General features: G+C 38.1%; 1 protein-coding gene across 7 annotated transcripts in view; it reads left to right on the top strand.

Moving 5' to 3' along the window:
- PHF3 (PHD finger protein 3) overlaps positions 1 to 25,054 on the top strand; it is a 73,280-nt gene extending 48,226 nt beyond the window's left edge. For all 7 annotated transcript variants that reach the window (XM_084753493.1, XM_084753494.1, XM_084753491.1 and 4 more), the window contains 12 exons: positions 4,448 to 4,760; positions 5,871 to 6,054; positions 10,490 to 10,634; positions 10,714 to 10,870; positions 12,624 to 12,740; positions 14,654 to 14,785; positions 15,379 to 15,514; positions 16,586 to 16,781; positions 17,661 to 17,808; positions 20,476 to 20,565; positions 21,833 to 22,028; positions 22,251 to 25,054. In XM_084753493.1, the coding sequence (XP_084609619.1) occupies positions 4,448 to 4,760; positions 5,871 to 6,054; positions 10,490 to 10,634; positions 10,714 to 10,870; positions 12,624 to 12,740; positions 14,654 to 14,785; positions 15,379 to 15,514; positions 16,586 to 16,781; positions 17,661 to 17,808; positions 20,476 to 20,565; positions 21,833 to 22,028; positions 22,251 to 24,319 (3,883 nt within the window). In that variant the 3' untranslated portion in view covers positions 24,320 to 25,054. The remainder of the gene's footprint in view (positions 1 to 4,447; positions 4,761 to 5,870; positions 6,055 to 10,489; positions 10,635 to 10,713; positions 10,871 to 12,623; positions 12,741 to 14,653; positions 14,786 to 15,378; positions 15,515 to 16,585; positions 16,782 to 17,660; positions 17,809 to 20,475; positions 20,566 to 21,832; positions 22,029 to 22,250) is intronic.
- Positions 25,055 to 25,890: the final 836 nt, after the last annotated feature.

Here is a 25,890-nt window from a genome sequence, read left to right as displayed (position 1 = left end):
TTAAGTTTTATGCCATAGAGATTTTTAATTTTTTTTTGTTTTGAGACAGACTATAGGAGAGCCTGTTTTGAAAGCTCAGTATATAATCTGTGCTGTCCTTGATCTTGGGGTCTTCTTGCCTCCGCTTTTATAGTGTTGAAATCTTTTGTCAGGAATTTATTAAAAAGTATATTCCTGCTTTTAAACTTTGTAGCATGTTTGAATATAATGCTACCTTTATCCCAGTTACATATTTTTCATGGTTTTTATATTTATGATACATTCACATATTTCAAAGGGAGCTTACTCTTCATATCAGAGATGAAAAGATAAAATTGCATTGTTAATTGTACTTTTAATAAAAGCCAGCCTTTGTCAGTGTTTGTGTATTTCAAAATTTCATGACACTGATGTGTGGTTAGAGTCATGGATGGGGAACAACTTGATTACAGAGTTAGAACCCACGTTTAATATGTTGTTATTAGCTCTTTAATAGATAAATTTTGTTCTAATGGCTTAGTCTTCAGAGTCTACCCAAACACTATTGTGGTGACTGTCACTTCATAACTTAAGCAGTTATTTTTGTAAAGCGATGATTAGATATTATTTAATATTTTTAACATACCTTTTGAGGCTTCTGTTTAACGTACGGACTTCCTCTGTTTTAGTCTGGACTAGAGCATAGAACGATAGCCGTGGGGATGGGTCGGGGTATTGACCCTGTGTAATTGATCTGGGTGATGTACATTGGAAACAATTAGTTCTTCAGACATCTTCAATAATTTTTTTCAGTCTGTGAATAAAGAAACCTAAGTCGTTGCTTGTTTTTTTCCCCTTATATATTAACATATCTTCACCAGTACTGGTTTGTTACATTGTCTTTTCATTCAATAAATACTAAAGTGTGTTTTTATACAATCTGTAATTTTTTTCAGTTTTAATCTACATGCATAAATACAGATCTTTTAGGAAAGTCTATGGAAATTAATTGTCTGATCTTATACACTAGTCACACTGAAAGCAGTTTTTTAATAGCACTTGCAACAGTAGAGTTAATCAGTGCTTTACACAAATTGCAACTGGAGTTAGTTTTTTTGTATATAAGTCCAGTTGGATATTATGTTTTATATTACAGATCTTCATGACATAACATATCTTAGAGACAGTAGGTCTTTTAATAAAGTGTTTTTTTCTTAAATTTATTTTCCAGTTATACATGCATCAAGATTATTCAATACACTTTAGAAAATGAGACCCTTACTATTTTTACATAGTGATTTTTGAACCTTTTCACTAGAAGGCATTTTGAGTGGAAATTTTCTTAGTATCTTTATATTATCTACCTTGAGCTTCTCTTTCCTCCTCCTTTAGGAAGATGTTTGTGTCTTAATTTGCAGAGGATTTTCTTGTAGATTGGATAAAATTTCAAAAACAGCAGCAAAAATCTCCTCAGCAACATGAACTCATAGTGTTACGTTAAGAAAACAAAACTTGATTCTGAGGACATACTACTTTAGCTTAAGTGATCCTCATCTTCTCATTTTAAGTTTTAAAGACTTTCTTTGAAGATTAGACTGACTATTAAGATGATTTAGTGTTTATGTGGAATAAAATATTATATGTAGTAGCAGTACATTCTGGGCTGTCACTTAAATTACCTAACAGAACTATAGGCCTATCTTGTAATAATTCCTTTAGTGTTAATTTATGGCCCATATCTTTTTAAGAGCAGCTAATTTTTAGAATTAACTCTAGAGTTTTAACACTGAAGTTTTCTAAGAATTTCTTCTGGCGCGTACTGAAAAGAATTGAAATTAAAAATATAAGTTGTTTTTCAGTAGACCTGATTTAATTTTCTATTTTACTATTAGCTTCTTTGTGAACATCATTAGAAAAGACATGAGTGTTCCTGCATTTTCCCACTTAGTTAATACAGACTGATTTGCTTGAGTTAACTGATTCAGAAACTGTACAGTTTACTTATTTTCATATAGAGATTCTAATATATTTTCCATAAAGAAATTTCTCCTCATATTAATCAGAAATTTAAGGACAGAGCAAGAAATGGAGTAATAGTTGTTGGCTGTCCCATTACTTTGGATTCTGTGCTCTCCTCTTTAACTGCCCTCCTAGTCCTCATGTCTTTAAAGCAGTGTAGTCTCAGGAGGAGATGAGGGGAGCCTTTCTCCACACAGCTCCATCCCCTTCCTTTCCTTTCTTCCCTCTTCCTCGATGTCATTCTCTGTCTTTTCAGAAACAGTTATTTTAGTTCATGATGCTTAGAAGTTTTAACCTAAATAGGGATTGATGTTAACAGTTATGAGTAATTGACTATATTAAAGTAGACCTCACCCCTGGCCCTGGCCCCAGGACACTGGAGAGTTTGCTACCACTGTTTTGTAGAAAGTTTTATCTAAAAACGTTGTTTTAAAAACCAAACCTAAAGTACTAAGATGACATCTTTAGATGACAGGTTTTTTTTTTTTCAAAGCGTGTCAGCTTTGAAATACTTATTTAGGTGTAAGTATTTCCAAAGTAAACTTGAAATCAGTGATGATGATATAATTTCTTGATAAATTTTATGATTATAGATCAGTGAGGTGGCCTGGTCACATCAAATGGTAATTTGAAAACAGTTCACAGTGTTACATAATGTGACATTTAAGAGTGAAACCATTGCAGACTTGCTTTGAAGTCAATGCAGCTGTGGTTGTAGATAAATGACCACATTGATATTCTTCTGAATATCAAAGCTGTTTAGCTAGACAGTTGGTTTCAGGAAACAGCAATGTGTGTGCTCATGGAACAAGGACAGAACATTAACATTAAATATGAAAGAATTCTTCAAAATCCCTACCCTGTGGAACACCTACGTAGTTGAAACATTATAAAACCACCACAAATCTCAAACTTTCTTAAAAATAAATGTTACATTTTAAAAATGTTCTCTTGGCTTGTGAGTAAAAAACCACTTATTTTCAAACCAAGTACATCAGGGAAGGTGACCACTGACAACACTGGCAGCAGGCACCACTGAGGGTAAAGAATGACTAATTGTAGTTAGTTTGCCTAGGACTCAGAAGTAGTAGTTAGGAAGACAGAAATGCACACAAGCATGAAGAGAATGAAAAGCTACTGTAGCCGGGCATGGTGGCGCACACCTCTCATCCCAGCACTCGGGAGGCAGAGGCAGGCAGATTGCTGTGAGTTCGAGGCCAGCCTGGTCTACAAAGCGAGTACAGGGCAGGCAAGGCTACAGAGACCCTGTCTCAAAAGCAAAAAGAAGAAAAAACAAAAGCTGCTATAGAGGAAGGATGGACTTGCCACCACTTTAAAAACACCTCTTAGGGGGCTGGAGAGATGGCTTAGTGGTTATGAGCACTATCTGCTCTTCCAAACGACCTGGGTTCAATTCCCAGCCCCCACATGGCAGCTCACAAGTGTCTGTAGTTCCAGCTCCAAGGGATCTGACACCGATGCATATAAAATAAAGTTTAATAAATTATTAAAAAAAAAACCCACCTCTTAGAGCACTAATTTTGATATTTCCAACATGAAAATAAGGCCTCAGATGTATATATAATTGGACTATGGCACTCATGCTATTAACTCTAAATGTTCCATTTGTTTTTAAAGGAGTGGGTGGGGCATGTCTGGTGGTGCCACTATTTACAGAATAAGTGCCACAACGTGCTATCCCCAAATCTTCAGCTATCACTAATTGCCAGACTGAAAAAGGAAAAAGGGGAAGGAAATCTAAATATTCAAGTGAGCTCATAGTATTTATGTCTAAGTTGTCATTTTATTTCTAAGTAGTTGCAATTATTCTTGCCTTCTGACTTACGAGGTGATTTCTTAGGTGGAACACAATAAAGGAAAAAGTTTGATCAGGAGGTTAGAATTAAAACCTAAATATGAGTGCATTCATGTTAAGGTGGAATGCTGTTTATTGGGCAAATGATTTCCCAAAACAGAAGCATTAACTAAGAAAGCCCACACCCAAATTTAAACAAAAATGCCTTATATGAATCAACATGGTACATTGGGTCATAATGACTCAGGTACCTACTGGCTACTAGGAGTGAGAGACTTTTACTCAGATTTTTTTTTTTTTTTTGAGTCAAATCCCTCAGTTTTATGTAGGATTTCCCCGCTAAGTTAGGTGGACTGTGGTGTAAGACCTCACACATTACCCTTCTCACTGTTTGTGTCTTGTGCTTTGTTCCACGGGAGCCCAGTTTTCATTGTGTCTTCGGTCCTGTAATCCCCCAGTTTCTCCCATCATTTCTACTAGAGAGAAAAGCACTTGATTTAAAAGTTACATTTTCATGGACTATTCCTTAGGACCCTGCTCCATGGTGAGCTGTTGCATACATGGAAAGTATGAACACTATCTGAGCATGAAATACTGTTTTCAGTTGAGATTAAGTTTTTAAAAACCGCCTTTTCCCTTTTCTTCCCCCTCCAGGTTTATGGTTGGCTGCGGCAGATGTGATGAGTGGTTTCATGGTGACTGTGTTGGGTTAAGTCTTTCTCAAGCACAGCAAATGGGAGAGGAAGACAAAGAATATGTTTGTGTAAGATGCTGTGCTGAAGAAGATAAAAAGACTGACGTATTAGACACAGATATTTTGGAAGATCAAACTGCAGTTGAAGCCCACAGTGAAGATAAAACAATGGAGTGTGAAAAGCTTGGGTCATCATCGAGGCCCACGGTGGCCAATGATAAAAGCAAATACGTGGACGATACTGTAAAGCCCAAGGTCAAAATTTTAAAACGGGTAAGCTTTCCAGAAAAGGTAGTACATTTCTTATTTTAAGAGCTTTGCATGGACCCAAATGAGGTTCAGAATTTTCTCCTTCAGGTGTATTACAATGTACATTCTTACAACAATGGGTTTAGTGGCGCACGCCTTTAATCCCAGCACTCTGGAGTCAGAGGCAGGCGGATCACTGTGAGTTTGAGGCCAGCCTGGTCTACAAAGCGAGTCCAGGACAGCCAAGGCTAACACAGATCCTGTCTCAAAAAATTTTAAAAATAAAAAGGGTTGAATTTTTTTTTTTTGTTGTTGGGGGTGGGTTGTTTGCTGAAAAGTAGGGATTTTGACATACACAATTTTTTGTGCTATCTCTAAGCTGTAGGTTTATATTTGAAATTTTGTTGTTCCATGTTTATGTAGCTGTGTGACTTAAGTAAGTTTGCAGTATAAGTATCTGCTAATTCTTTAACCATTTTGCATTATTTTCTTTTAAGAATTAACAAAAAGAAATTGTAACCTTTGATCTCTTTTGCTTAGAAGTCACACCTCCCAGTTTTCCTGTTGAACTGTGGACTTCTAAAAGTGTGTTTTCCCTGATCTGACATTTTAAACCATCTTCTAAAAGAATTTTATGCAGAGGAGATAACACAGTATCAATAAGTGTATAAGAATAAGCAAATACCGCATCCAAAAACCAAGGGAAACACTGATTTTTAGAAAGAAGTAGAAGCCCTTGGTCTAGCCGTTCTGATCTGCCGGGAGAGAAGCCGTAGCTTCTGTTTTAGATGGCCAGTGAGGGAACACAGCCCTGTTCAGAAGGTCTTCAGTTTGCGCTTATGTGGTCGCTCATAGTTGTCTGCTAATTCAGCTCTAGGGGACCTGGCACCTCTTCAGACCTCCACAAGCACTGGGCATACATGTGGTGCGCTTACATGCCTGCTGGCAAAGCACTCATACACAGAAAAGAAAAATAAGTCTTAAAAACACCCCTCACCACCACATTTGTATTCTCAATGTTAAGTCTAGTTGTAAAACCAAAAAATTGTACTGTCAAATTTCTTTCACTTAGATTTAATTGATATCTGTCTTTATAGTAATTTTCATTTTAATGAAATAAATTCTATTTTCTAGGAGTCTGGAGAGGGAAAAACTTCATCAGACAGTAGAGATAATGAAATTAAAAAATGGCAGCTAGCTCCTCTTCGCAAGTTGGGGCAACCAGTTTTACCTCGGAGGTCCTCAGAAGAAAAAAGTGAAAAAACACCAAAAGAATCTACAGCTAATACTTGCACAGTAGAAAAAGCATCAAAATCAGGTAATAAGGCTACTAGAATATATACTATATATTTAATGTATTTCTCAGAAGGAAATTAATATCTTGGAAATTAAAATAGTGACAGTTGAAGTAAATTATTCACTATATTTGTAAAAACGACAACAACAACAAAGCATTGCTCTAAATATAGGGGATACTACTAGTTAGTGCAGTTAGAACAACTTTACCCTGTGTTCCTGGCATTTGAATATTAGTGAAAGAAGATAGACAATAAGCTGACAAGTAAAGAAATGATATCAGAGATGTTAAGAAAAGTGTGAAGGGGCTGGAGAGATGGCTCAGAGGTTAAGATCACTGACTGCTCTTCCAGAGGTCCTGAGTTCAATTCCCAGCAAGCACATGGTAACTCACAACCATCTACAATGCGATATGATACCCTTTTCTGGCCTGCACCTGTACATGCAAGCAGAGTACTATATACTTAATAAATACATCTTAAAAAAAAAAAAAGAAAAGTGTGAAATGAGCCACAGAACTCCGATGGGGAGAGCCAGGGAGACTGATGTAAGAGGAAGGAGGTAACTTGTAAAATTTGGAGCCTACAAAGCATTCTGAAAGAGAGACAGGTCAGGAGCAGGAGCACAGTGAAGGAAGGCTTTCAGGCTGAAGCAGGTGTGCATTTACGCAGTAAGAGCCTCAGCAGGAGTAAATGGAAGCTAGTAGGCAGGGAGGGGGGAGAGTAGTGTAAGTGTGGCAGTAGGTTAGTGCTGAAGGGCAAGTTCAAGGAAGTCATGGAAGACTGTGTAGTTTAGTCTGAATATATGTGAAATCTTTGGATTTTGTGTAGGGCAGTAATAGATAACCTTAGTTTTAGCCTCTAGGCCTATAGGAAGAAAAGAGTACACTTATTAGGAATGTATAGCAGGGCCCTATAAATGACATGATAGTTGCTTGTTACACAGGTACAGCAGATGTAGGCAAAATGTTCGAATTAAGATGGCTTTTACAGTAGAGTTTACAGAACTTGATAATGGATTAGTCATTGGCAGATGAAGGAAGTGGGATGATTGGATAGAATTTTAGTTTCATTTAATGAGATGAAAAAGAAAAAAAATTGAAAAGGAATACTTAAAAAATTATGGCTTTTGTCATTAGAACTTTGAAATTTTATTAGACATCCAGGTAGAAATATTTGAGTAAACCTTTCATTAATGAATAATTTTAAGTGAGCTCATGATTTGGGGCCTGTTGTGTGAATTTATGACTCATAAGATCATTTCATAGTAATTATGTAATGTCAAAGATTTACATTAAAAAAAAAACAGTTCTAGAGAGTGTCATAGTGGACAGGCAGAAGCAGAGTCATTAAAATACCAGCCTGTTTGTCTGTTTTTGTTCTACAATGTGAGAATAGGAAGGATCCAGCAAGGGTGACTTGAGAGGGAGGAAGGCCTGTGAGATGGGGAGAAGTGTCCTCTAGTGCTGAAGTCAGGTGTCACCTGGGTGTTTTAGCAGCTGAATATGATAGTAAACCTCTGGCTTAGCAAAGTAGGTGTCACTGATGTCTTTGACAAGAATGCTTCCAGAGAACAGTTGGACGGAAGCAGTTGTCCTAGCTCATGGCAGAGTGTAATGGTGAGGAGCTGGAGGCCTTCACAGCAGGTGACCTGTAAGATGCCTGCTGAGCAGGGGTGTAGTGAGTGGTAGATAGAGGCATGCAGAGGTGGCAACAGGGTTAAGGAGTTTTCCTTAAGGACATAGGGTGTGTTCTCTAATGTATATTTTTGGTGCCAGTTGTCTGTAAATATGTTGATTTATTTATTTCTCTATTCGCTGTTTTGTTTATTGCTCTGTTTTTTTGTTTTTGTTTTTGGTTTTTTTGGTAATATTGCAATGTTTTTAACTCAGGATTGTTTTGGCTGTGCAAGATCTTTTGTGGTTCACTACAAATTTTAGAAGTAATTTTTCTATTTTCATGTTGAGAATGTCTTTGATTTTTTGCAGAGGTGGGGTTTGAGACAGGCTTTCTCTGTTTCAGTCCTAGCTGTCTTGGAACTCACTCTGTAGACCAGGCTGGCCTCTAACTCACAAAGATGTGCCTGCCTCTGGCAAGTGCTGGGACTAAAGGCGTGAACCATCGCTTCCCAGGATCTTTGATATTTTGATAGGAATTGCATTGACTGTAGATTGCTTTTTGGTAAGACAAACATTTTAGTGTATTTTTCAGTTTGTAAACAAGGAATAACTTCCTCTGTATTTTAATTTACTTTACTGTGGTTTAAATATTTACACTTAGGAAAATTTATTCCTAGGTATTTTATTATGTCTGTTAGCAATGAAGTTAATTTCCTGATTTCTTTCTGAAGAATTTCATATATTTTTACATAGTTTAAAACCATTACTGAGTCTCATATATTGATTTTTATATTGTACAACTCTACTGTCCTAAGAGGGTTGGGGTTTTATTGCTTGTTTGTGTTGTTTTATGGTGTGTTTCATAATATATAACATCATGTCTCCTACAAGGGCGATATTTTGACATAATTTTTTGTTTAGAGGTCTCTTACTCTGTTCTCTTGTCTTAATCTTCTGTACTCAAATCTGAAGCTTTTTGAGTATTGCATATCCAGTGAGTTTTTATATTCGGGATGTTCAATCAGTAGTAGAGAATATTGGGTGCAGTAAGAGAAAGAAAACTGATGTAAGTAGGGGTGACTTCATGATAGAAGTATTAGCTGTGAGTCTGTTTCTCAATAAAATGTGAAATAAATAAAACAAATTGGAAGAAGGGAGTATTTTGTTAATAGAAGAGAGTGTGAAATGTCTCAAATGGGATGTCAGAGTTCCCGGGAAGATAGGATAGTAGGTTAGGGCACAAAATTAAACTACCTACTTGATAATCAGAGAGAAAGTTCTAAGCATGCAAGAGAATGGTAATAGTGTATTATCTTAGTTTGGTTTTTATTGGAAATGAGGTTATGAAGATAGTAAAAATGGTTGGTAGAATAGTAGGATGTGAAAAATACCACTAATCATTTAGGAAGTACAAATAAAATCACCATGGGATATCAACTTACCTCTTTAGGAATGGTTGCTGTGGGAAGGACTAAAGGTAAGTGATACTACCTAAGTGCCTGTCAGTTTATGCACATGATATACACAGTAAAGTTCTGCTCTTTCTTATATGTGGAGTTAAAATGTTCATTTCATAGAAGCTAAGACTAGATGGGTAGTTTCGTCAGCTAGTGGTTACCAGAGGTTGGAGAGTTGAATAGGAGATCTCATAAGATGGGCTGAGTTACAAGCAAGGTGTTCTGGCATATTATTAACACAGAAGGGTGAGTGCAAATAATAGTAATAATGTATGTTTCAAAGTTTAGAAGAAATTGTCTGTCTGTCAGTCGGTCTATCATCTATCTATTTTTATGAGACAGAGTTTCTTTGTGTAGTCTTGGCTGTCCAGGACTTGCTTGTAGACCAGGCTGGCCTCAAACTCAAAGATCTGCCTGCCTCTGCCTCCCCAAATGCTGGGATTACAGGTGGGCACCATCACATTTGCCTTAAAAGGTGTTTAAATATGTTCATTTATAGAAATGATAAATAATGAGATAAATTTAAGCTGATTTATACATTACATAGTATTTATCTGTATCACAACAATATACTCCACTAATAAGGAGAGTGTTTTTATATCAAATTCATTTATAAAGATTTACTTTTATTATTTATAAGGATGTGTTTTATGCCTGTCATTGTGGAGGTGTACATGTAAATGCAGGTATCTCTGGAAGCCAGAATGTCAGATTCCTCCAGAGAAAGAATTATAAGTGATTGTGAGTGGCCTGACATGGATGCTGCAAACCGGATTCTGGTCCTCTAGATGAGCAGTACATGCTTTTAATCAGTGATCCACCTTTCATGCTACCTGGAATAATTTTTTTTGAATACCAACAAATAGAAACAAAAATAATTATTAAGCTGAGAAGATTCTAGAATAAATGAGCTTATGTCAAAGTAGTAGGTTGACATTGAGATTTTGGAAATGTATGTAAATTAATAATGGTAAAAAGAAAAACCCTTGGAGTGAGTTGGCATTCAGCTAATGTCAAGTGTAAGGCATAATAAGCCTTGTCAGTTCTGTAACTCATTAAGGTCATTAAATTATTAGTTTATATAAGAAGTTCGGGTCAGATTACCTAAGTAGCTTCTTAAAGGTGCAGTAGCTTAAGTATCTATGAAACCTACATTGACAAGGAGAAAGGAGTGCATACAGTTTAGGGCTTTAGGATCACTCTTTGGTCACTGGACATTTTAATTAGCGCTTTAGCACCAGGACTACGTGAACAATGGACTGTGGGCTCTGGCATTATTTCTAAATAGTCTTTGGTCTGCTTTGATTTAAACTTGCATCATGTGTTATAAACAAAGTGTTTTCTAAAACAGTTTCAAGAGTTTAGGTACTTTTTAAAATTAGGTACTCATGAGAAGCAAGAGTTAAAAAAGAAGAAAGTTGAAAAGAGTGGACCTCATGTGCACACCCCTGCTGCTGCTTCCAAGCCTTCTGCAGATCAAATCAGACAGAGTGTCCGGCATTCTCTCAAAGACATTCTTATGAGAAGGTAACATGTTGTTATCACAGACAGTTGAATGGCATGTGCTCCATGTATTTGAAAATAATCGAATTGTTTTAATTTTAAGACTTACAGACTCAAATTTGAAGGTCCCAGAGGAAAAGGCAGCAAAGGTTGCGACAAAAATTGAAAAAGAACTTTTCTCTTTTTTTCGGGATACAGACGCCAAGTATAAGAATAAATATAGAAGCCTGATGTTCAATCTAAAAGATCCTAAAAACAATGTAAGTAACTTGTTTTGCCTTTATGGAATTTTGTGTGTGCATGTGTATGTGTGGGCACACATACATGTTGATTCTTTTGTCAGTTCTCTCTACAGTGTGAATCCAGAGAGTTAAACTTAGGTCAGCAGACTTGGCAGCAAGTGCGTTTACCCACTGAGCCGCCTCACTAGTCTTATAAATGTTTATGCTGGCAACTTTCCTAAGTAGGGATGTGAGATTGCAGTGATACAGCTCTTCAGTTTATTAATTGGAGTGAGATTATAGATTTGCCTTTTGGTTTAGACTCCACAAATATTTCCTATAAGAGGTCCATAGTCTGGGTGCGTCCCTGAATAGCTGTGAATGTGATCCAGCATGTTTGCAGATCACATTGTGTTGCATTGTGAAAGCGGGGAGGCCCCCTAAGTAGCTCATACACCACCCTGTGTTTGTAGTTTGCTTCTAGTACTGGAGACTAAACTCAGGGCCTCATGTCAACAAGTTTGTCCTCAGGGACTGAGCTCCTTCTCTCAAAAGAACGTAATTGCAGCAGGGGGGACAGGCTCTTGAACTTAGATGTAGCTGAGGGTGACTTTAAATTTGTGGTTCTTCTACCACAACTCGTGAGTGCTAGGATTACAGGCTTAACACACTGTTCAATTTACACATTCCTGGGACTCAAACCTAGGGCTGTATGCGTGCTGAGCAAGTAGTTTGTCAACTGAGCGGCGTCTGCAGCCTAAGAACATAACATTTTAATAAAGTCTTTTTCTACTGATTGTCATCCATAAGGACTCATGCATTTCTGCATCTGTTTTTTTAATCAACAGCAGATCAAAAAAGCTGGGAAAAAATTGCATGTGTACTAAAGTGTACAGGCCTATGTTTCTAGTTGTTATTCCCTATGTAATATGTGCAACAAATATGCACACAGCTCTTAAGTAAATATAGAGATAGCCTGTAGTCTAGAGACAACACTGATGCATTAAGAAAAAGCGATCCTTAGGTGATTTTGCATTGTGCACACATCCGAGTGTACTTACACAGACTAAAGCAGCTAAACCATCATCTCTCTCACTAAGCAGTAAAGTAAAAATCTTAAAAACAGATGTCATTACATTGATAAAAGCCCTGTAATTCAGTGCCTTACTCTAAGTAGAGTGGTTATTATAATTTGTCCTGGGGTAGACTTAATACAATTAGTGCAATTTGTTATAATAATAAATTTATAATTTATTATTGTGTTAATGGCTAAGTTTCATTGCACTTGCTTTTTCATGTTGGTTTTTGTTCTTTTGAGACAGGGTTTATTTATGTAGCTTTGGCTGTCCTAGACTTGCTTTGTAGACCAGGATGGCCTCAAACTCAGAGATTCACCAGCCTCTGCATCCCTGTGTGCTGGGGTTACAGGCATGAGCCATCATGCCCAGCTTTTCATGTTACATGGATTTTTTTGGGGGGTGGAACAGAAGTATAACAAAATGTCACTGTTTAGCCATCCTTACATTCCATCCTCCTGACTTAGTCTCAGGATTGAGTGTTAGGATTATAGCTGTGGCCACCACCCTCATCAAGTTGAATTTTAGATAGGATGGGTTTTACTCTTCCAGAATATAGAGCTGTGAGGCTTTGAGTACTAGGTTATATATAAATGATTAAATATTCATAAACCAGGCTTCAAAGGCAGAGTGTATGTATTGGAAGTTCACATATGAAAGTTCTACCTTTTGTTTCTAAATGTTTGTGTTCCTTTTCTCATTTTTAAATCCTATAGATATTATTTAAGAAAGTATTAAAAGGAGAAGTAACCCCTGATCATCTTATAAGAATGAGTCCAGAAGAACTAGCTTCTAAAGAGTTAGCCGCATGGAGACGAAGGGAGAACAGACATGTAAGTTCAGCTTGGCTATCAGAGTATTTTTTAACTCTGGGGACAAACTATACTAAGATCAGTCAATACACAGTGCAATTAAAACAGGCTTTTTATTCTCTTAATGCATATTTTCTACTTCTACCCCTCTTTTCTGTCCGTTCCTTTCCTTTCCCCTCCCTTCTCTTCTGGCTGGGGTCAAGTGATCTTACTTCAGCATTCTAAGTTGCTGAGAATACTGGCATGTGCCACTTAACTTTTTTTTTTTTAAGATTAGTTTTTTTTATGCATGAATGTTTTGCCTTTAGGTATGTATTTCATGTACATGCAATGTCAAAAGAGGGTATAGGATTTTGTGTTTCTCTTGATCTGTTGAAACACAAGGACCAAAGCAACTTGGGGAGTAAAGGGTTTGCTAGATTTACATATCTTGAGTCACAGTCCACTGAAGGAAGCCAAGACAGGAACTCAAACAGGACAGGAACCTGGAAGCAGGAGCTGATGCAGAGGCCATGGAGGGGTGCTGCTTACTGGCTTACTCTTTTTGGCTTGCTCAGCCTGCTTTCTTAGAACCCAGGACCACCAGCCTATGGGCTCTGCTCACATTGTGTCCGTACAATGGGCTGAGCCCTCTCCCATTGATCATTAATTAAGAAAATGCCCTGCAAGCTTGTCTGCTTTTAGCCTGATGTTGTGGCAGCATTTTCTCAATTGGGATTTCCTCCTCTCAGATGACTGTAGTGTGTGCCAAGTTGATATAAAAATAACCAGTCAGCTTCAGATCCTAGAAAACTGGAGTTAAAACCTTCATGTGAGCCTTCATGGAGGTTCTGGGAACTGAACGCAGGTCTTCTGCAAGAATAGCAAGTGCTCTTAACCTCTGAGCCTCTCAACTGCTGCTTCCTAAATTCTTATTCTACTTGATTTCTTAACAAAATCATTTTATTAGCTCGTTTTGTGTATATGATGATGGGGAGCAGCAGCAGTGTGCCGTGACACATTTGTTTGTGAATGTTAGGAGACAAGTTTGTGAACAAATCTCTCCTGCCTTTGCACTGGTTCTAGGGGTCAGACTCAGGGTTCCAGGTAAAACCTTTACCACTGAACAGTCTCACTGGTTCTACCTGACTTTTTAAATGAATGTTTTACAACTAATGAGATGAGTGGGCAGACCTTTACAGTCCCTACTCCTCCTTGCTCTATTACACACACACACACACACACACTCCACATGTGCAAGTGCTCGTGCCTTGTATTCTTGTTATACTTGCTAACTCTTTTGTTTGTTTTGTTTTTTTCATAATTTTTTTTGTTTTGTTTTTTGTTTTTCAAAACAGGGTTTCTCTGTGTAGCCTTGGCTGTCCTGGACTCGCTTTGTAGACCAGGCTGGCCTGGGACTCACAGGGATCCACCTGCCTCTGCCTCCCGAGTGCTGGGATTAAAGGCGTGTGCCACCACGCCCTGCTTGTATTTGCTAACTTTCATATGTTGTTGCTGAGTTTCTTCCTGGTAGCTGTTAATTACCAGTGTTTCCAAGCAGGCCCAGGAGATATTAGTGGGAGTGACCTGGTTGGGTCTTGTATGTTTGTTTTGTTTTTTTAGTCATTGAATAAGCTCATGATAGAGAAATGCACTGTATCTTCAGATGAGGAATATGAGTTACGTTAGTCTTGGTTCCTTGTGGCACTTATGGATTTCGAGTATAAATGTGATGTTTCCCTACTCAGAGTGTTGCCTTCCAGTTGCCTCCTTTCAGAATGCTAATGTGAACCTCTCATAGCTAAGACATAGTTAAATTTACTTATCAAAACTTAACAGTGTCTATTTTGTGTTTTATATGAGAGACAAGCTAGAAATTAATTATAATTCATTAAGTAATTACTCATTAATTAAAGTAAATACTTGAAATATTTTCTTAAAATATTTTCTGTTAGACCATAGAGATGATTGAAAAGGAGCAAAGAGAAGTGGAAAGACGACCAATCACGAAAATAACTCACAAAGGTGAAATAGAAATTGAAAGTGATGCCCCGATGAAAGAACAGGAAGCAGCCATGGAGATTCAGGTAAAGGACAGATGGGTCATGTTTTGTAGCTCAGAACATGAAGATGGAGAAAAGCTTTCCTCGTGCTCTTAAAACAAAACATTATTTTAAAATACCATGTCTTTAAGTTGCCTATTATCCTGGCTCAGTTAGTATGAGCTTATTTTTCTCAGAGTGTTGATTGCCTGCATTATAGGAAGGTTTCTGTTAAAGACTTGTTAGAACCCTGAGGGTATTTGATACAGTAATTCCTCTGTGAGTAGTAAATAGTGTAATTTGAGAACTGTTGCAACTTTCTTTAATTAGATTCAGATTTGTTTTCTCTTGTATAATAGAAAAATGAGAAATAAGTAGACCAAGGTGGAGACAGTCTATTCCAATATTCCTTGGTTTTAAATACCAGTGAAAAAAATAACTTGAAGTTTTATTAAAAGCTTTGAAGAATGGGTTGTTTTGAGTTTTTGGTCTGACTAACAAATGCTAATTATAAAAAGCAACTGTGTGAATGTAATGGCTTCACTTTGAAAAATATGTTTATGAAATAACAAGTTGATTTTTAAAATTGATGCCAGATTTTATTGACTAAAACTTATTTTTATTTTCACTTATGTTAGGAACCTTCAGCCAGTAAGACATTGGAGAAGCAAGAAGGTTCTGAGAAACAAAAAGAAGAGGCTGACGCCACCTCTACAGACACTACTAGTCAACACAGACAGCATCTTTTTGACTTGAACTGCAAAATATGCATAGGTTGGGAACTTTGCTTGCTATCAAATGGCACTTACTGTTTAAGGGGTATTTCTGTACCTTGTGTTTGTAGTCAGGATAGAGTTTAATTTCCCACTTTGGATGGTGCAACACCTGCCCATTTCTGTTTTTTGAGAGTAGATCCATTTTACAAATGCAAAAGCAGACACAGCCTTGCTATTCCGTGTGTACAGGAATGTAAACTTAACACTGGCACATGGGAACATTTGTTAAAGACTACTAGACTTACCTGTTTTCAGAATGTTTGAGGTTTTGTTTGTTTGTTTGTCTTTCCTTTTGGATACTATAGTCCGAAATTAGTGTTATTTTCTAACCATGACAATGTTGTTTCTGTTTAATGACTTAACATTGAATTATGCATTTACAGTTAGAAACAGGTGGGATACAAATTTGTTTTTACTGGTTTGAGCTGTCAGTATTTCAGGGAAAAATTCATCAGGGAGTCAGATTTACTTTAGGTTCTTACTTTAGTTTGTTAACATTCTCTTTTGTTGTTGTTTGGTTGGTTGGGGTTTGTTTGTTTGGAAATTACTTTGTAGACCAGGCTGGCCTTGAACTTAGAGTGATCTGCCTGCCTCTGTCTCTCCAGTACTGGGTTTAAAGGTGTGCACCACACCTTGCTTGGTTAGTGTGTTAACATTCCTTTTCCTTATTTTTCACATTAATAAGTGAAAGCAAATACCATCAACTTCTCACTTACTCTTGCCATTTTCTACTTAAACATTGGTAATAATTATAAAATGGTCACGGGGGGGGGGGGGTAGGGGGGGGTGGAGGTGTTAAGTTAGTACGGGTAGTACCCTCTACAGTGTGCTGGTAATTGCATTTCAGTTAGCTTAGTCTCTGAAAGAGGGTTGGCATTGGTAAATTCCTTGTTGGTTCTTAGAATAGGTATAACAGCTTGCTATGAGAAAACATTACAGGCATATATTACCCCAGAAAATGTTTACTTAATAATTGAACCAGGGAAACCAAATCACTTTAGAAAGTAAAAATGAATGAAAAATTTACAATTGTAGGTAACAAGTTTATTTTGGTGTCTCCTGGCTTCAGGTCGAATGGCACCACCTGTAGAGGATCTTTCTCCAAAAAATGTGAAAGTTGTTGTTGGAGGAGCCCGTAAACATTCAGACAACGAAGCAGAAAGCATCGCAGATGCATTGTCTTCAACTACAAATATTCTGGCTTCTGAATTCTTTGAGGAAGAGAAACAAGAGTCTCCCAAATCAACATTCTCTCCTACACCACGGTAGCCTTCCTCTCAGTCATTAGTCTGTAGTAATTATTGCTTAATTACGAAAGTACAGACACAGAAAAGTGACATTTCTTAGGGACTTTTGAGAAAGTAACTATAATTCTACTCCAGGCCAGTTGAGATAAGGCTCTAAGGGTTAATTTATTTTGGATGAATTTTAGATTTAAGAATATGAAGTATTGACTTTTAAACCCTAATTATGGGCTGGAGAAATGGCTCAGCATTCAAGAACAGCGGCTATTCTTCCAGAGGACCTGGTGCTATTCCCAACATCCACAATGCAACTCATAACCATCTGTAACTCTGGTTCCAAAGGGTCTGATATCTTCTTCTGGCTTCCGTGAACATTCACATGGTACACAGGCAAAACTCCATACACATAAAATGAAAGCAAGTAAATCTTTATAAACAAATCAGACACAAATTATTTAAATATTTTTAGGGGATATAGCCCTTGCTATATGTACGCATGCACATTTTTGAACCTTACTCTACCTCAGGCCACTTCAAAGGATGTCTTTGTAAAGCACGATTGTGTGGTTGTGATTATAAATTTATAAATTGAAAATGCAGACTTTTTATTGATTGATAGCTTTTCTTTTTGTCAGCATTTATTTTTAGTGTTTTTGACATAAAATACTTTTTAATGTGACTAGAAAATGGACTCATTCCTGAGTATTTTATTAGTGTGTGTGTGTGTGTGTGTGTTTGTGTGTGTTACAGCACTCATGAGAAGAAGGGTAAAGGACAACTTTGTGGAGTGTGTTCTCTCTGCACCTTTATGTGGTCTCAAGGCCCTCCAGCTTGGTGCCAGGTACCTACCCACTAGGCCATCTGGCTGGTGTGGTTGCTAACTTTAGTGTCCTTTTTTAGTCCAGAGATGCCTGGAACTGTGGAAGTTGAGTCAACCTTCCTGGCTCGACTGAACTTCATTTGGAAAGGTTTTATCAATATGCCATCTGTGGCAAAATTTGTTACCAAAGCCTACCCTGTGTCTGGATCCCCTGAGTACTTGACAGAGGTACTGTGAACTTTTCTGTCTTTTATTGTTTGGGTTTGCATGGGTTTCTGAAAACAATAGGTGGGGAAATATAAGGTTAATAATAATTTAAAAAAATATATTTTAGCGCATTTATTACATAAAATGTGGTTGCAGTTATGGCCTAATGTTTATTATTTAAGCCTATAATTATTATTACAGCAGTATTTTCTAGCCCATTAGCAATCAATCAAGACACAGACACCTGTTATATTTTTAAATAGCCTTAGTTAACCTGGGGCAGGGCAGATATTAATCCCCTAAACTACCTCTCATAGTGGGGGGTATCCTATACCTGGCCCGATCCTGTGCCATCTGCTTCTAGTAATTTCTATCAAGATACCTTTGGTCCATAATCCCAAATACTTGCTAGTTATCATCATCTGGGCCAAATCTCCAGCCACGCCGGCCGTGTGCTTCTCTTCCACCTAACCCATGGTTCAGCCTTCTTCCTCCTCTCCTTCCTGTCTCTTCTCCTCCTCTCAAGATTTCTCTCTGTCTCCCAAAACCCGGGAACCTTAGCCACGCTATCCCATTTACCCTGCCCAGATGTGATGGCCTTTTATTGGTCAAACAGGTTAGGCTCTTAGGCAAGGTACAGGTGGGGCACAGAGACAGCAAGCAGTAATTAGCATCAGACCAACCTCTAACAAAATACTGACAAATTTATACAAATTTCACCTATGAAAAAGGTATTTTAATTGTTAAAGAAATGACACTTCTACAGTGTTCATGTTTTAGGACCCTGGTACCTATCTGTCCTGTCAGTGCTTGCACTGGGAAGTAAAGATTAAGAGCTAATTGCCAGTCTCAGAAGACTACTGACCACTCAACTGCAGTGATGCCTGTAGTTGGTTATGTAACCACAGAAAGGAACTGTTAAATAATAGAAAATAAACAACAGTAGGGTAATACTGTGGCTAGTGATCAAGTTTGACATTTAAACAACTATGTCAAAGGAGAGAAAACCACAAGATGTGAATTGTACACATTATTTTTGGTTTGTTACATTCGATTTTTTATTTATTTTTAGTTTTTTGATCATAAAGACAAATGTCACTTAAATAATTCATTTTAGATTTCAAAAAGCCTAAACCATATGTTCATTCTCTCTAATGTTAAGGTGAGCTTTCTTTTGATTAGGCTGAAGTTTTCCTGAGTCAGCCTCCCTCATCCTCTGGTCCCTGTGGTCCTCAGTGTCCTGCCTAGGGGCTATGTGTACACTCCAGGCCTTCTGTCACCGAGCTACAGCCATGGCCCTTTACATTGCCATTGCTTTAGTTACTACTCAGTCCTACCACTACACAATTTACTTGACCAATAATAGAAGGATGTGAATAATTAAATGGGCCAGTAATGGTCTTTACTGAAAGAATTAAAACTCTTTAGAATTTTTTAGTTTTTCTTTAGATCATTTTGAAGCTAGTTCTTCTTTTACATGGATAATTAGGTCCTGGACTCTCAGACCCTTTAACTTTGAATAGAGGTATTTTTTCTCAGTGCCATAGTTTTAATGTGGTTACTTTCCTGAACTACACCTCTGCTTTTTAGTTTAGTTTTATTGGGGCTAAAATTACCAAATATTGAAAACAACTCAAATACAAATAGCCAAAACACCAAGAATGTAACATTTATATAATTCCTGGTTGTGTCATGGTTCTTCTTGCTATAGGGAGTTTATTGTATACATGTATAGTAATATAAATGTACATGTGAAAAATAAAAAAAGTTTAAAAAAACAACTAATGAGTTAAATTAACGTAGTTCTACTTTTATGACTTCTATAAGTCTTTATAGAAAAAAGCAATATATTTAATATAAATATAAACATACATATCCATCAATATACATGTAGTATATGTGTCTCTGTGTGTAGTTAGGCCTTTAAAAAATAGTGTGTACTTTATAGAGTTAACTTTCTCTTTGCAAAAAATATACTTTAAAGTCAACTATTAATAATTAATAATTCCTTCAAATATAAAAGTTTTTAAAAAAAAACAAACAACCCAAAAAGCAGCAGGCTTAGTGACCCACACCATTTGTCCCAGCACATGGGAGGCAAAGGCAGGAGGATCTCTGGTAGGTCAAGGCTAGCCTGGTTTACATAATGAGTTCAGGACAGCTAGAGCCACATCATGAGACCCTATTTCAAAAAAACAAAAGAAAAACCAAGTAATGCCTCTGCCTACTACCACAGACAAGTACTGTGGAGCAGAGAGCCAACTCCGAGTCTTTTAATGTCTTCCTGAATTACTCTTTCCTGTGCTTATCTATGCTGGCCTGGTGTGACCTTAGAGTTTTGTTCTTAGTGTATAAATTCTGTTTATATTTGTGTCAAACATGGCCCTCCTTAGTAACTACACTTTCAGTATTATTTACTTGAAGTTGGTGTTTAAGAAAGCTCAGTTGCTTTCTCTACTGTGTCTTGTTTTCTGCTGCAGTTTGCTTACTCTGTGCTCCAGGGACTGATTGAACCCTGAGTCTTACACATACTGAGCATATGCTCCACTGCCATGTTCTCAGTCTCAGCCCTGCTTCTTGCTTTTATTATTACTTGAATCATTCTCAAAGGTAAACATGTATGAGTCGTGGATCTTATAATGAAGATATTCTATATTTTTTATCACTTTTTTTTTTTTTAAACCATAGGATCTACCAGATAGTATTCAAGTAGGTGGCAGGATATCACCTCAGACAGTTTGGGATTATGTGGAAAAAATAAAAGCATCAGGCACCAAGGTGAGTAAAATTTTAACAGTGCTAATATGTGAAATGTTTACAGAGTCAAACTACTTAGAGGCTAATTGTAGCCCAGGTCCCAGCAAGAGATCCTGTGAGAGACTCTGTTTCTTAGAACAATGTGGATGGATAGCTTGTTAGAAATGACACTTCAGTTGAACTGTGGATTCCACATGGAATGGACAGACTATAGTAAAGCTCAAAGCACTGCTGCATTCCCTTTGACTCTCTGTCTTCTGGTGTGTGGGTGGCCTCTGTAGTTTCTGTCAACACTGTGGAAGGACCCATTAGAGGACGTACGAGATTTACCTGTTGAAGTCAGGGCACAGCCAAGCTCTACTCTGAGTCCAGTGGTTCCAAAACTGCAGAGGCCTATTCTCTTTTGCCAGTTAGGATGCTGCCAGGCTTAGGGCTCTGGCCTTTTAGGATCATTTGGGAGACAAGCTGCTTCTTGTCACTTTATTGTTTCCAAGAGTGCTTGCCTTCACCAGGCAAAAATATTCAGAACTCACTTACCAGCAAGGGATGGGGATAAGTGAGGGCTGTTTGTCAAGTAGTTGTTTTGTTTTGTTTTGTTTTTTAGGGAAAACCCCAGAAATTGCAGTCTTTTCCTTGCTTGGGTTACAATTGGCATTTACTAGTAATCTGGGGCACTGTTCCTTCAGTGTGCGTAGAACATAGAGGTGACATCCCTGGGAATCAGGAATCAGTGTAGATCCCAGAGGACTTGGATGTCAACATTGTCTTTGCCACTGAAAGTTTGTTTAACCTTGAACAATTTCCTTGTGTCCAAATGCCTCTTTTCCTCCCTTGCCTCCCTACCTTACCCATACTAGGCAAGTGTTCTACTGATATGAGCTATTTCCATAGACAATTTCAATCACGAGACATCATCTCATAAGTTGCCCAGCCTCACTTAGAAGTCACTATGTAGCCAAGGCAGGCATTAAACTTGGGATCCTTATGCTTCTGAGCTGTTCAGGTGGCTGGGCTTACAGGTATGGGCGTATGCCACACCCCTGGCAGATCTCAGTGTGTTCTAGAAAGCCTTCAGATAGTACAAAAATCCTCATTAAACTAGGGAAAGTCTTTTCTTAGACGTTGTTTACTTTTAGTATTCTAGTTCCTGTGTCAGTTAGTAACTACTTATTTGGTAAGCATTATAAAACCCAAAATTAGATTAATACTAATTAATAAACTGTATTTGAAAAACCAAGCTACATTTTAGGTTACTATGTTAAGCAATTGTTTGTTCTTTCTTGAATAGGAAATCTGTGTGGTTCGCTTTACACCAGTAACTGAAGAAGATCAAATCTCTTACACTTTGCTGTTTGCATACTTCAGTAGCAGAAAGCGCTATGGCGTAGCTGCTAACAACATGAAGCAGGTTAAAGACATGTACCTTATTCCCTTGGGTGCTGCAGATAAAATTCCACACCCTCTTGTGCCTTTTGATGGACCTGGTAGGTATATGTTTTGGTAATAGAATAAGATTGAAATAAACTGGGAGGGGTAGGTCTAAAGTACAAGGAATGGTTGTTTTCTGTCTTAGGATCCAGACTGTTAGAGACAAGCTAGCCACCGCTAAATAGCTTGTAGGGAAGTGCTTGTAAACTGTACCCTTTTATGAAATGATTGAAAAAGACCGTTTGCTTATGACTGTCACGTTTACTTGTTTTCTCCAGGACTTGAGCTGCACAGGCCTAATCTGCTCTTGGGCCTGATTATTCGTCAGAAGCTGAAGCGCCAGCATAGTGCTAGTGCCTGTCCCAGCCACCCAGCTGAGGCTCCAGAGAGTGCCCCGGTAGCCTTGCCGCCTGACAAAAAGGGGAGAGTGGAATCATCTGCAGAGGAAGCAGCAGAGGACGAGAATGACTTTTTCAATTCCTTTACAACTGTGTTACACAAGCAGAGAAACAAGCTCCCACAGCCTCTTCAGGACGATCTGCCAACAGCAGCCGAACCTCAAGTGGAAGTCACCAAGCAGGAGCCACCAAAACCCTTAAGGTTCCTTCCTGGGGTCTTAATTGGCTGGGAAAATCAACCTTCTACTCTGGAGTTAGCAAATAAACCTCTTCCTGTGGATGACATACTCCAAAGCCTTTTGGGTTCCACTGGTCAAGTTTATGAGCAGGCTCAGCCAGGTGTAGAACAAAGCACTCTTAAAGAAATTCCTTTTCTAAATGATCATGCCAACCCAAAAGTAGAGAAAATGGATAAAGTTGAGGTGACTGAAGGTGAAGCCAAGGAGATAAAAGTTAAAGAAGAAAGTATTTCAGAGTCTACAGGTAAAAATTCAGGAGAAGAAACTTGTTTGGGGGGATCCTCTTCCATTTCTCCAGGGCCTTTGGCGAGCCTTAGTCTGAGAGGGAAACCACCAGATGTTTCCACAGAAGCATTCTTAACAAATTTATCAATTCCATCAAAACAAGAGGAAACAGTGGAAAACAAAGAGAAGACATTAAAGAGACAGTTGCTGCAGGATCAAGAGAATAGTTTGCAGGATAATCAGACTTCAAGCAGTTCTCCATGCAGGCCTAGCACAGGAAAGGGAAACACGGATGGTAATGGGATCTGCAGTGACAGTCTTGTTGCTCACACAAGATCCCCACAGTTCATCAACCTGAAAAGGGATCCTAGGCAAGCAGCAGGACGAAGCCAGCAGACAGCTTCAGACAGCCAGGATGCAGAGAGCAGCCGACATGGAGAAAAGCATGCTCTACCTGGTCCATCACACAACAGAGAGCTCTTAGCAGACCCAGTGGGTGGGGAGGGAAAGCAGCCTTCTGTAGAGAAGAGCTCATGTGTTGAGCACAATGAGGATTCAGAAGGTGTGCAGAACTCAGCCTCCGTAGAAAGCTTAAACTCTTCACAAACAGAACAAGCCAATCCTCTACAGGAAGATATCTTAACACAAAATATTGAAATGGTCCACCAGTTTAGAAGAGGATCAGTTACAACATCATCTCATTTTGAAGTAGGAAATACATGCCAACCAGAATTTCCTTCTAAAAGCATCAACTTTACCTCCAGGAGTACCAGCCCCAGAGCAAGTGCAAACTTTCCTCCTATGAGGCCACAGCAGCCCACCCTCCAGCACCTCAAGTCTAGTCCTCCTGCATTCCCATTCCCCGGACCTCCAAACTTGCCTCCCCAAAGTGTGTTTGGATTCCCACCCCATTTGCCACCACCGTTGCTTCCCCCTCCAGGTTTTAGCTTCCCTCAGAATCCCATGGTTCCTTGGCCACCTGTTCGTCTCCCAGGCCAACCGCAGCGCGTGATGGGGCCCCTTTCACAAGCAGCGAGGTACATGGCTCCACAAAATTTTTATCAGGTCAAAGATATTCGGAGACCAGAAAGGCGACATAGTGATCCATGGGGTAGGCAAGATCAGCAACCAGATAGGCCATTTAATAGGGGGAAGGGGGACCGTCAGAGATTTTACAGCGATTCGCATCACTTGAAAAGAGAGCGTCATGACAAGGAATGGGAGCAAGAATCTGAGAGGCACAGACACAGAGACAGGAAAAGCAAAGAGGAAGGACATAAAGATAAGGAGAGACCACGGTTATCACACAGCGATCGAGCAGCAGACGGGAAAGCAGGCAGAGATAGTAAGAACACAGACAAGAAGCTGGACAGACCTAAAGGGGAAGACCATGAAAAGGAGAAAGACCGAGAGAAGAGTAAGCACAGAGAAGGGGAGAAGGACAGAGAGAGGCACCACACCGACAGAGCGAAAAGCAAAAGGTGAAACTTGCAGCGGCTTCAACATCGCATTAAAAAAACTGTTACATGCTGTGTATCTTTTTTAAGATTGCCTGGTAGGACTGTGCCATCTTTTAAAAACCTTCACTCTTGGTATTTTGCCAAGGAGTAAACTGTGCTGTTGCAGAGGGCTCTGTCTGCACCAGTGCCCACCATCTCTTCTTTACACCCCTGTCCTACCTACAGGAATTTAATATTTTTGAAAGTTTTACAATGCTGTATATTCAAAGATTTGTTTTGTTAATATGCAATAAAGGCTTAGAAATTTTAGTTTTATTCCTTAATTGGTAAATATGGTTAACTATGGAATATATTTACTGCCTCTAGTGAATGTCCTTTATATAATGACTAATTTGAAAGTAATCCGTGCTCTGTACATTTGTTTTCAATTGCACTGTTTTTAAAGAAAATGTAGAGGAGCAACAAAAAAGCCAAGCAACTTCATAATCAGACCAGACTAACTATTTAGTGGGGCTGTTTTTGACTATGAGTCAAAAGTCCAAGGATTCCATTTATTGCTTTAATCCACACTCATTGGAGGCATTTCTTACCATGTACTGCAGTTTGTGGTAGGCCATATTCCTTTCCTTTCTGGCTCTTCAGAAACTTGAATACTTAAGCTTGTACATGATCTTGTGTTTTGCTATCCTTTTTACTGTAAAATGTAAATATTTTAAGGGATATTTTGATTCTAAATATGATAAAAAGAATTTCTCACCTATGTTGTGTGTCTGATTTGAGATTCAATAGTAAAAGAAGTTCTTCAAAGCTTCTTTTCCTTGAGACATTACTCTTCTACTCAACCAAGAATATGTAGGCATAATGTCAGACAGACATTACCTAAGCGAGGAATGGTGGTTTTGAATCTTAGATGAATCACTTATAAAGAGACTAGTGTTAGGATTCTCAGCAGGGAGCTTTGCAGTTACTCACTTAGTTGCTATTATGTTTCTGAAAACTTACATATGATCAGACTTTGTAATACAGACTTGGTTATCATTGTAAAAGTACAGAACTTTTAAGTGAAATGTATTTTGAAAAAAAAAATTTTTTTTTTGTAAAACGATTTGTTTGTAGGGCAACTGTAAAATTGAATATGCCAGTTTGACTTGAAATAGAAAATACACTGTTGTTCTTGCAGATCTAAACTTTCCTACACCCAGAAATACATCTTGTGCTGATGTTTCAGACATAAAGCAGTAGCTGCCTGCCGGTATTAACACGAGACCCAGATCGAGAGCGGTCAGTGTTCTTATCTACTTGTACCCATGAAGAAGTCCAGTAACTGCACAAAGTTAAGAAAATTGTTTCTAAAGGAGCATTACCAGGTTTTTGAAACTGAATTAACCTTGCTCTTCTCACTAGAAAAAAATAGCAGTCAAAACATTTTGTCTGAATTGCAAGGATTACAATACACATTTTTCCATCTTTGCCTCTGAAATTGATCATCATCATGAAAGTTCTAAAATGAAGGGTTTTCATTTAAATAAAGTATTTTTAACTTTGGTCTACTTTTATTATGGAAGTTAACTTGCTAGGGAAAAGGAAGTCCATCCA

Source organism: Acomys minous (assembly GCF_964271855.1).
Source record: "Acomys minous genome assembly, chromosome: 13".
Taxonomy (NCBI): domain Eukaryota; kingdom Metazoa; phylum Chordata; class Mammalia; order Rodentia; family Muridae; genus Acomys; species Acomys minous.
The sequence above is the reverse complement of the archived record's forward strand: the minus strand, read 5'-3'. Positions and strand labels throughout refer to the sequence as shown.